This window comes from Mus musculus, chromosome 2 (assembly GCF_000001635.26).
Source record: "Mus musculus strain C57BL/6J chromosome 2, GRCm38.p6 C57BL/6J".
Lineage (NCBI taxonomy): Eukaryota > Metazoa > Chordata > Mammalia > Rodentia > Muridae > Mus > Mus musculus.
Genome location: NC_000068.7, coordinates 129128564 through 129140669, shown reverse-complemented (window position 1 = coordinate 129140669; position 12106 = coordinate 129128564). Strand labels below are relative to the sequence as shown.

Here is a 12106-nt window from a genome sequence, read left to right as displayed (position 1 = left end):
GCACAACTACTTGGCATTGTTTGTGAACTGAGTCAGGTACTTCGAAGAATTTATCAAAAATCTTTCACCAGTGGTGGCAATGGTGGGACAGGGTGATTGGTGACAGCCGTGAAGGGCAGGAAGGGTGGGAAAGGTGATGGTGGCCGCATCTGTGGCAGCCATGACAGGCTCAGGCAATGGCAGCTGAGGGGATGCATAGTAGCTGGGATGCTAGATACAACTGAAATGAATTTAGTGACTGATAGCAACCACGGAGGTGGCCCCATTTGGCTGACTGACAGCCTTGTCTTTGCCTGCAATTATGGCTAGCAGGAAGTAGGGAACAAAAGCTAAAGCCCTTAACGAAGTAGTCCCCCATCAAGGGGATGGTGGAGGTTGGCTTTCCTCACCCTTGAGTGGGAATGTTCTGTCTCCCAGAGTTCCCCAGAGAGCTAAGCTCTTACCCGCAATGACAGTTTGCTCGGTGAGATCCTTTCCTTCCTGGTCACACTTCCCGTTGTTCTACGACCATGGCTTTCTGGGATCATCTCCTGAATCCCTGTCCCACATCCCTTAGCTAAGACAGCGCATCACGAGGAGATTATGATTCAAGCACATATGGCACATTAACAGAACTGAGCCTCTGCCAAGCCATAAAGCTGTGACAAATTTCAAAAGACGGAAACATAAAAGATGTTACCGAACCGACTTAATTAGGCAAGATAACGAGAAAAATTCCCATATGTTTAGAAATTAAGAAATATAACCTCTAAATTTCTAAATAATCCACTACCAATAAAGAGATAAAAATTAGAAAAAAAAATATGCTTTGTAAGGAACGGAGTGTATATGTCTCACTAAAGGAAATGCCGGGAGCATTCATCTCCGAAAGGTAGAAGCTGTGTGTGGCGGCACACAGCTGGTATCCAAGGCGAGGGGATCAGGAGTCCCAGGTCAGTTTTTGCTACACAGTAAATTCAGGCCATCCTGGCCTACAAATCCTGTCTCAAACAAATACAAGCCCAAACGAAGATCAACAAAGCTAAAAACAAATTACAGAAAAAGGTCAATAAACCTGATCTAGTCCTGTCCATACTGATAAAGGAAGAAGGGAACAGCCTCCAAATATTACTTCTGAAGGGAGGGATAGTACCTCACATGCTATGGGCTTTAGGATAACATGGATATTATGAACAGATTTATGACAACCTCTAATCATAGATAATGTGATAAGTTCCCAGAGAAGATAAAATTAGACACAGCTAGTGAAAAAACAAAAACAAATAACAAAACAAAACAAAAAACCACCATACAGTTGTATTTGCTTAAACATAAGCACAGATTCTTCACAGCCAAACGTCATCCAGAAGTGAAGTCTCCGTTCTTGCAGTGTGAGAGGTCTCAGGAATGCTTGGGACAACTGAAGGCAACAGCGTGATGCCTATGAGGGTCCCCCTTTCACTGTGGGGGTCACCCTACAGTCCTGACAGGCCATATAAAAACGGTCTAAACTGTAGTCTGGACCTCCATTTTGTTTGTCCTTATCTCACTCAAACAAAATAAGCTGTGCTAAGAACATGCCCTAAAGCCTGAGGGTTCAGCCCACAGCCCAGGAAAAGGAGCCAGGAGCAGAGCCATCAATCCTAGGCAGCCCCTGCTGTCCACCCTCTCCGACCCATTCCCTCCAGTCTTGCCACCCACACGGGGCCTGGAAGCTCCCCCGGTTTTGACTATATAGGACTGCCACCTTGATGCCTAAGCCAACAAATTTCTGTTTTCGAAGTAAATATTCAGAGGAAACTTCCAATGAGCTAGGCTGTTTTCTAAGCCATGACACAAATCTTGGGATTCAAGTGGCTGGCTACTTTTGGAGTCACCTCAAGGGAGGCTTATCTCAATTGTTATCTGAATGGATGGCATGGGTATTGTTGAGCCAAAAATTCTGTAGATCGAGGGATTCTGAAATCCTGAGGACAGCCTACAGGAGGAATTGTGGCTGATCTGGAGATAGGGCTAGTTGATAGAGTGTTTGCCTAGTGTGTACAATCTTTGGGCTAGATCTTCAATACCACATAAACTAGACATAGGACACATTCTTATAATCCTAGCCCTTAAGAGGTAGAGATAGGAAGAACAGAAGTCTAAGTCTTCCTTGGTTACATAGCGAGTTCAAGGCCAGCCTGGGATACATGAGGCTGCCTCAAAGTAAATTAAAATTTTAGAGATTGGTTGGCATTAACAATCTGGAAAGTTCATAAATAGCAACCCTAGTGATCGGCATGACACAAATTAAGATTTTAATATACAAATATATTAAGTTGAAGTGTTTTGACATGAAAGCGACAGGGTTAGTGTGTTCTTTTATTAATGTCTCAAAACACAATGGAAAAAGTAATTCCTGTCAACTGCAAATGGTACTCTTACTGCATGGAACCTCATAAATATGAACAGAAATGGATCCTAACTTTCTGAGGAAAAAATATTTTAATATCCTTCCATCAACATAAAGTGGCCTTTTCATCTTACACCTTGGTACTGATCAGGCTGCTCCCACGAATCATCTAGCCTCTGTCCCTTAGCAGTTACCTTGAGGATAGGTCAAGCTTTTATTGGAATGCCACCCCTGGACTTTCTTCCCTCTGTATCCTAGACGGTTTCTTCATGAACTGACCATATTGGGGAGTCAGTGGGCAACCAAAGATCTGTTATTATGAACACCAGGAAGGTAGTACTAAGACCTGCACGGGCAGGACCTTTTCTGTACTTGAGTCCACCACTCTATATGCTGTCCTCTTCTGAGAGTACACTGATCCACAGAGATAGAGGTGCCAGAGGTTCAGTGCCTGTGACAATGGCCCTCCCTGACAGACAAGGAGTTGGTAAATGCACTAATTTTCTATACACAGTAGCTAAGTTCTTGGCCATCCTCTGAGGTCTCATTTCTGACAGTGGTAGCCAGCTTGATAGTGGACTTTAAAAAACTGTATTTTATTCATCTGCTTCACTGGGGTGGGAGGCAGGGAAATGCCATGGAGCATGTACAGGGGTCAGAAGACCACTTGTCTGAATCAGCTCTACCCTTCTATCATATGGGTCATGGGGTCAAACTCAGGCCTTCAGGGGTGGTGGCAAGCACGCTGACCCTATGACCCATCTTGTCACCCTTGTAATGCATTCTTTTTTTTTTTTTTTTTTCTTTTTTTCTTTTTTTTTTTTTTTTCCATTTTTTATTAGGTATTTAGCTCATTTACATTTCCAATGCTATACCAAAAGTCCCCCATACCCACCCACCCCCACTCCCCTACCTGCCCACTCCCCCTTTTTGGCCCTGGCGTTCCCCTGTTCTGGGGCATATAAAGTTTGTGTGTCCAATGGGCCTCTCTTTCCAGTGATGGCCGACTAGGCCATCTTTTGATACATATGCAGCTAGAGTCAAGAGCTCCGGGGTACTGGTTAGTTCATAATGTTGATCCACCTATAGGGTTGCAGATCCCTTTAGCTCCTTGGGTACTTTCTCTAGCTCCTCCATTGGGAGCCCTGTGATCCATCCATTAGCTGACTGTGGGCATCCACTTCTGTGTTTGCTAGGCCCCGGCATAGTCTCACAAGAGACAGCTACATCTGGGTCCTTTCGATAAAATCTTGCTAGTGTATGCAATGGTGTCAGCGTTTGGATGCTGATTATGGGGTGGATCCCTGGATAAGGCAGTCTCTACATGGTCCACCCTTTAATCTCAGCTCCAAACTTTGTCTCTGTAACTCCTTCCAAGGGTGATTTGTTCCCACTTCTAAGGAGGGGCATAGTGTCCACACTTCAGTCTTCATTTTTCTTGAGTTTCATGTCTTTAGGAAATTGTAACTTATATCTTGGGTATCCTAGGTTTTGGGCTAATATCCACTTATCAGTGAGTACATATTGTGTGAGTTCCTTTGTGAATGTGTTACCTCACTCAGGATGATGCCCTCCAGGTCCATCCATTTGGCTAGGAATTTCATAAATTCATTCTTTTTAATAGCTGAGTAGTACTCCATTGTGTAGATGTACCACATTTTCTGTATCCATTCCTCTGTTGAGGGGCATCTGGGTTCTTTCCAGCTTCTGGCTATTATAAATAAGGCTGCTATGAACATAGTGGAGCATGTGTCCTTCTTACCAGTTGGGGCATCTTCTGGATATATGCCCAGGAGAGGTATTGCTGGATCCTCCGGTAGTACTATGTCCAATTTTCTGAGGAACCGCCAGACGGATTTCCAGAGTGGTTGTACAAGCCTGCAATCCCACCAACAATGGAGGAGTGTTCCTCTTTCTCCACATCCTCGCCAGCATCTGCTGTCACCTGAATTTTTGATCTTAGACATTCTGACTGGTGTGAGGTGGAATCTTAGGGTTGTTTTGATTTGCATTTCCCTGATGATTAAGGATGTTGAACATTTTTTCAGGTGCTTCTCTGCCATTCGGTATTCCTCAGGTGAGAATTCTTTGTTCAGTTCTGAGCCCCATTTTTTAATGGGGTTGTTTGATTTTCTGAAGTCCACCTTCTTGAGTTCTTTATATATGTTGGATATTAGTCCCCTATCTGATTTAGGATAGGTAAAGATCCTTTCCCAATCTGTTGGTGGTCTCTTTGTCTTATTGACGGTGTCTTTTGCCTTGCAGAAACTTTGGAGTTTCATTAGGTCCCATTTGTCAATTCTCGATCTTACAGCACAAGCCATTGCTGTTCTGTTCAGGAATTTTTCCCCTGTGCCCATATCTTCAAGGCTTTTCCCCACTTTCTCCTCTATAAGTTTCAGTGTCTCTGGTTTTATGTGAAGTTCTTTGATCCATTTAGATTTGACCTTAGTACAAGGAGATAAGTATGGATCGATTCGCATTCTTCTACATGATAACAACCAGTTGTGCCAGCACCATTTGTTGAAAATGCTGTCTTTCTTCCACTGGATGGTTTTAGCTCCCTTGTCGAAGATCAAGTGACCATAGGTGTGTGGGTTCATTTCTGGGTCTTCAATTCTATTCCATTGGTCTACTTGTCTGTCTCTATACCAGTACCATGCAGTTTTTACCACAATTGCTCTGTAGTAAAGCTTTAGGTCCGGCATGGTGATTCCACCAGAGGTTCTTTTATCCTTGAGAAGAGTTTTTGCTATCCTAGGTTTTTTGTTATTCCAGATGAATTTGCAAATTGCTCCTTCTAATTCGTTGAAGAATTGAGTTGGAATTTTGATGGGGATTGCATTGAATCTGTAGATTGCTTTTGGCAAGATAGCCATTTTTACAATATTGATCCTGCCAATCCATGAGCATGGGAGATCTTTCCATCTTCTGAGATCTTCTTTAATTTCTTTCTTCAGAGACTTGAAGTTTTTATCATACAGATCTTTCACTTCCTTAGTTAGAGTCACGCCGAGATATTTTATATTATTTGTGACTATTGAGAAGGGTGTTGTTTCCCTAATTTCTTTCTCAGCCTGTTTATTCTTTGTGTAGAGAAAGGCCATTGACTTGTTTGAGTTAATTTTATATCCAGCTACTTCACCGAAGCTGTTTATCAGGTTTAGGAGTTCTCTGGTGGAATTTTTAGGGTCACTTATATATACTATCATATCATCTGCAAAAAGTGATATTTTGACTTCCTCCTTTCCAATTTGTATCCCCTTGATCTCCTTTTGTTGTCGAATTGCTCTGGCTAATACTTCAAGTACTATGTTGAAAAGGTAGGGAGAAAGTGGGCAGCCTTGTCTAGTCCCTGATTTTAGTGGGATTGCTTCCAGCTTCTCTCCATTTACTTTGATGTTGGCTACTGGTTTGCTGTAGATTGCTTTTATTATGTTTAGGTATGGGCCTTGAATTCCTGATCTTTCCAGAACTTTTATCATGAATGGGTGTTGGATCTTGTCAAATGCTTTTTCTGCATCCAACGAGATGATCATGTGGTTTTTGTCTTTGAGTTTGTTTATATAGTGGATTACATTGATGGATTTTCGTATATTAAACCATCCCTGCATTCCTGGAATAAAACCTACTTGGTCAGGATGGATGATTGCTTTAATGTGTTCTTGGATTCGGTTAGCGAGAATTTTATTGAGGATTTTTGCATCGATATTCATAAGAGAAATTGGTCTGAAGTTCTCTATCTTTGTTGGATCTTTCTGTGGTTTAGGTATCAGAGTAATAGTGGCTTCATAAAATGAGTTGGGTAGAGTACTTTCTACTTCTATCTTGTGAAAAAGTTTGTGCAGAACTGGAATTAGATCTTCTTTGAAGGTCTGATAGAACTCTGCACTAAACCCGTCTGGTCCTGGGCTTTTTTTGGCTGGGAGACTATTTATAACTGCTTCTATTTCTTTAGGGGATATGGGACTGTTTAGAAGGTCAACTTGATCCTGATTCAACTTTGGTACCTGGTATGTAATGCATTCTTTATTGGCTGTCTTCTTGACTCCCTTCCCCACTCCCTACCACTGTTTCTGGATTCTGACTGAGACTGTACCAACAGTGCCTCGTTCTGAGACATGGCTTCCCTTCGAATCAAGACAACACACAAACCTAGAGAAGGAGGAGGTCTCCAAGCCATAGCTTTCCGGCTTTCAATTTTTAATGTTTATTTAACGAGAAGGGGCCTCAGGTGGCCCAGTCTGGCCTCAAACCATGCAGCAAAGGACGACCTTGACCTTTTGATCCCTGCTTCTGTCTCCGCACTGCTGTTTTCAATAAGATCAGTATTTTTATGTCCACTGCCCAAAGTCCATGTCTACTGCTCAACTGGTTCTAATTCAGCAGTGGAAGAAATGTGCTATTTATTGCTCCTCTGCCACGTCTCAAGAGAACAGTGTTACGGTGTAGTGAATGTAGGCTGTGGGCACTAATGGTAGGCGGGGCATAGCCCACTGGCATGTGTGTGGAAAGCTGGGCATTGTGGTTCACACCTAGAGCCCTGGCACTCAGGAGACGGCTGTTGAATCTGAATCCATCGAGGTCTACGTAGTGAGCTTCAGGACTGCCTAGACTTACACATTTATCTGGTTGACTACGAGTGGGAGGGAAGCCTACCTCCAACACACAGACAGCAGGGCCAGGGAGGGCTGGCTGAGTCATCCTACTCCTGAGCCTAGAACAAGAGCACCCAGGCCCCTCCTGAGCGCTCACTTGGCAGACCAAGGAAAGCCGGGGGATGGATGAGTAAGCTTTCTCTCATCGCTCTTCTCCCTTTCAATACTGAAGGCTGGAATCAGAGCCCAGTACTCAGTCTTTATTTATTTAGTGTCCTGATGTCCAGGAGCGCCAGACACACAGCAGGGCCCTCAAGACTCCAAAACTCTTGTCACTCTTCTAGGCGAGGACATCAAGTGGGACGGTCAATCATGTCGGTTTTCTCAAAGTCCAAGGGGTTGTCAGGAGGCAGGCAGGGGCTGTGCCTGTGGAGAAAACATATCCGCAGTTACTGGCCTTGAGACCTCTGACGGGGAAATGAGGTAACACAGCGGGTGTCTGGAGGGAAAAGGTGCCAAGTGGTGGCCTTGGCCACTTGCCATGAGAACAATTTGACCAGGATAATTGAAACATGGAGCTGGAAGGTACTGTTCTTGTTTTTTTTTTTTTTTGTTTGTTTGTTTTGTTTTGTTTTTTGTTTTTTGGAGGACAAGAGACAGGGTTCTTAACTCTAGCCCAGGGTAGTTTAGAACTCACCAGTACCCCAGGCTGATCTATAACTCACTTAATGGAACTCAGGCAATCTTCCTAGTTCAGCCTCCAAGTGCTAGGAATCAGGCTTGTGCCAGCATTGTTACAGGTGCAGGGGACCCAGTGGGTAAACATCTCTCACTCTAGAGAACTTCCTTTCAAAAGAGGAGGGAGAGACATGCAAAGAAGACAACTAACTAGTCAGCTGGTAGGAAATCCTATGCACCAAGGCAAAGAGCGTTAGTCTGTGCGGGAACAGGGAGCTTCCAGACTGTCAGCAACAGAACCACGAGCTCGTCCATGAAGGCTTTCATGTCACATGGTAGCTGAGGGCATTTTCATGTGAAGATCAGAAAACAGAGGAGGCCTACATCTCATTGTCCCCAATTAGAAGGAAAAGCCAGCATTGTGATGTCATAGGCATGAAGAAACAGGACGGTGGAGAAATTGGTGTTTGCCCTTCCCGGTGCCCTAGAGAGCCTGGAGCAGGAGAGGAGACAGGAGACCCTACTTTCCATTCTGTTTTTAACTCTTACATTTACTAATTTATGATGGGGATGCTTGCGTGGAGATGTGCATGCCCAGCAGAGGGCAACCTTGCAGGAGTCGGTGATAGAACTCAGGTTATCAAACTCGGCAGCAAATGTCTTTACTTGCCAAGCCACCTCCCTGCCCTAATTTCCATTTTCAAAAGCAATTTCAGTTGCAGGGAAGAGGAACTGTGGGGTCGCAGGAGACGGAGAAGAGAACAGCTTCTTGCCTAGGAAGACAACCTTGAAGGAAGAGGGGCCCAAGAGATTGCTCAGCACTCGCTCCTTCTGCAGAGAACCTGGGTTCAGTTCCCAGCACCCGGATGGTGGCTCACAACCACCCACAGAAACTCTAACCCCAGGGGACTCTCAGGGATCTGAAGCCCCCTCCTGACCTCCATGGACATCACACACACACACACACACACACACACACACACACACACACAGTCCACATACGTGCAGGAAAAACACTGATACACATAAAATGAAAAATAAAAAACTAAAGTTAAAAACAAAGGAATATAAGAGCTTTAATGTCCAGATGCCAAAGACACTTGAAAGAAATAAATGTTCCTATGAGATGGCTAAGTAATTAGTATAAACAATATGCAACCATCCCTGAGCATTTCCTGTGGAGAATTAAAAGTCCTTCTGGGCAGTTTCTGCTCCCATAACCTAAATCTTTCGTCTACCCCTGTTCTATACAAAACCAAACCAAACCAAACCAAACTAAACCAAACAAAAAGTCAATGAATATCAGATATAATAAGAGGTTAACCTCTAGCCAAGAACTCTCCTGAAGCATGAGATCTAAGGGAAATGATAGGGTGTGGCCCGGGATGCAGGGAGCTGATAGAGCTTAAGAGCCAGGGAGCAGGAATGGGGGGACAGAGGAAGCTTTTGGGGAGACATATCCTGTACACAGAATAAGAATTAGACAGGAGATGGATAAGCAAAGCAGCTATGCTCCTGAGCACCCGTACATTTGTCCACTGAGGATGGAGTATGGAGTTTGAGGTGGAGAGTGGAGAGGTGGGACCAGGTCACCCGGGATGCAGGCTGCACTGGGGTGAGAGCTGGTCTGGTAGAACAGAAACCACAAAGAGCTTTCTATGCAGAAGCCAACATGCTAAGATGTCCTCTGAGTCCATTCTGAGACCATCACATAAGGACTGGAAAGGACAAGATGAGCCAACACACTAGCCCAAAAGAAGGCGAGAAAGAAAAGGCAGAGCTGCAGGGACAGAGAGCCCAGAGGTGCTCAGATGAGGGCGGTCGAAGGTGTGAACTTTCCCTTGGAGAGATCCAGCAAGAGCAGCAAGGGAGGGAGGGTTTCTCACGCTTTCCTCCATTTCTGCCAAATCCAGAACATTTTAAAGACTTTTTCCTAATGGCTACATCAATAACAGTTTAGTATTTCAGACATATTGTATATGTATTTATGTATTGTATACATTAGCAAGATCCTTTTCTGTGCACCCCTCCACCTCACCCCCTCACCCCTACCAGCACAGCTGGAAAGTAGTGAAGGGGACACAGTGGCTGAGGAAAGGAAGAACACAGGATCCAGTAAGAATCAGGGACTTTGTTCCAGTGTGAATTGGTGGCCACCAGAGAGTTTTAAGCAAGGGATTATCATTACTAGAATCCAGGTCATTATATGGAACACAGAGGGTCTGGCAAGCCGGGGAAAGGCTGGGGCAGGTGCCCTGGCAGAGGGGAGTGTGAAAGGTGGTGACAAGCAGAGGCATGTCCACTCGGGGACAGAGAACCATGGTTTTTAGATTCTTGGATGCATAGCCAAGGCCATGTATGGGAATGGGGCTGGGACTGGTTCTGGAAGGTATTTAAACTAGAAAATGAAGGGAGTTGTGAAAGGAAAAAGCTACGATCAAGTTAGCCTCCTTTACCTCTCCAGTTGTGGGTGAACTTGGTGGCTGCACCTGCTCTGCACACTGCAGGAAGCGGCGCATGTGTTCAGCACAGTTGCCCACTGCTGCCTCATTCAAGCGAAGACACTTCTCAAAGGCTTCAAAGGGCTCAGCACAGGCCTGGCGGATCTGGCGGATGATCGGGCTGTGGGGGGTAGGGCATTTTAGACCCTGAAGCATTCAAACCCTACTGCCTGGCACCCTCTAGCCCCCAGTTGTACACTCACTGGGAGGACGTGCAGCGAGCAATGCTCATCTTAAGGTGGTGACAATCTCGATGCCACGACTCTGGCTTGGCTGCCACACATTGGCCATACTGATCCAGCTCTCGGCTGCAGTATCGAGCAGTGACTTCCAGGGCTGCCTGCCTGTGGGACAGGGTAAACTGAAGATAATCTCAAGAGAAGGCAAGAAAGAGTTCTGATTTTGATCTGTGATTGGACTAGTCTGGATTGGGGGTGGGGGGTGTAAAGATCCTGTGATAGGGACAACCAACGAGGGGCAGAAATAAGCGCCGATCCCTGCGCGTTGTGGAACAAGGTGGGATTTCCCGGGAGATCGTGGAAGTCCTAAGACAAAAAGTCTGGCTATTGTGAAGCAGGCCTGGAGTCTTGAATTCAGTCATTTCCCGTTGGGGACCGTGCAGTCTGACAAGCATGATCTAGAGTTATAGGGAGTTGTAACTCACATCTCCAGGCGAATTCAAGCGCCGATCAGTCAGGGAGAAGAGACCCGCCTTTTCCGGTATCAGGTTGTTATGGCGGCGCCCAACCCAGACCTCCTGGCCTCACTCTTCCGGTCGTCGAGCGTCCCTGCCACTCATCCCACATTGGTCCAACCTTCATGGCTGTGTCCTGCTTTGCTTTCCGCCTCACTGCCTATCCGGGAGGAGGCCCCTGTAACTACTTCCGGTCCGTCAGCTATTTTAGTTTATTTACTTCCGGCTTGTGGTGGTCGCGTTTAGTGATCACCGGAAGCAGGACTTCGGCCGTGATCGAGCAGCCAGGCACAGAGCACCAGAGCTGGTTCCCTGTAGGTCAGATCTACAGCCGCTCGCGCTGCCACTTTCCCGGCTGGAGTTGAGGCCACCGGCCCGCGTGACTATGGCTCGGCACACGCTGCGGCTGAGGCGGCAGCTGTGCCCGCCGCTGCTAGTTTAGGAACACGGGGATTGCCCTCTCAGGCTGAGCTACCAGTGGCTTTCCGCCACTGCGTATTCTCCTCCTGACTTTAGTTCCAACTTGACGGAAAGGAATGATCTTAAACGCCACATTGGGCTTCCCATCCGATTATTCACTCAGACATGTCCTTTTCCTGCCATAGGTGGTAAAGGCAGGATGAGAGTGGGTTTTATTGCTTGCTCCTTGCAATCGTGCACAAATTATTTTCTTTGTAATTTCCTTAGGTGGTGTTTGCACCCTCTCCACATTTGCCTTCAGATTATAGGGCTAGACCTGGAAGTTCATTTCCCTGTAAGGCTAAATATTCCTCATATGGAGAGGCCTAAGCTAGAGAAAATGAGCGGTAAGGTGATTACCTTAGCACGCAGTTGTAAAATGAGAACGACTGCTTTGGCCTTCATAATATACAGTGACACTTTCATTTTTGGGAAACTTGACACTCCACACTTCTAGTTTCCTTTTGTCTGGTTGCTGTCAAAAGAGTCATTAAGAATGGAATGGAGAGAACTAGATAACCCTAAGGTTTGAAGTGAAGCGGATCTGAGAAATGCAGGTCTCAAGAGTGCTTCTGTTACTGGGGTTCCCTTCTGGGGAGCTCATTAATGAAAGAACTTTAAAAGGTACTCATTTAGGACAATCAAGGGCAATGTTATTGGTCTGAGAGAAAACACCAGGACAGGCACGCTGTAAATGTCAGTAGCCGCTAAGAGGGAGCAGGAAAAGGAAACTAGGGACATGTGTGTGATGTACATGTGTGCAGGCAGAGGCTGGCGGCAGGTGGCTTCCTCTATTGCTTGACAC

General features: G+C 45.6%; 1 protein-coding gene across 1 annotated transcript; it reads right to left on the bottom strand.

Annotated features, from left to right (window-relative positions):
• Positions 1–6557: 6557 nt before the first annotated feature.
• Positions 6558–10970, bottom strand: Chchd5 (coiled-coil-helix-coiled-coil-helix domain containing 5). Its single transcript, NM_025395.3, has 4 exons — positions 10813–10970; positions 10352–10492; positions 10104–10269; positions 6558–7395 (listed from the first exon to the last, which is right to left on the bottom strand). Coding segments are annotated over exons 1-4 (333 nt in total). The 5' UTR covers positions 10815–10970; the 3' UTR covers positions 6558–7371.
• Between the last annotated feature and the right edge of the window lie 1136 nt (positions 10971–12106).

Bases quoted from the DNA above. Each gene is read 5' to 3' on its own strand.
- Chchd5 (NM_025395.3), bottom strand. The intron at 10,270-10,351 runs GTGAGTGTACAA...TACCCCCCACAG, and splicing joins GCTCGCTGCACGTCCTCCCA to CCCGATCATCCGCCAGATCC. The intron at 7,396-10,103 runs GTAAAGGAGGCT...TTTTCTCCACAG, and splicing joins GTTCACCCACAACTGGAGAG to GCACAGCCCCTGCCTGCCTC.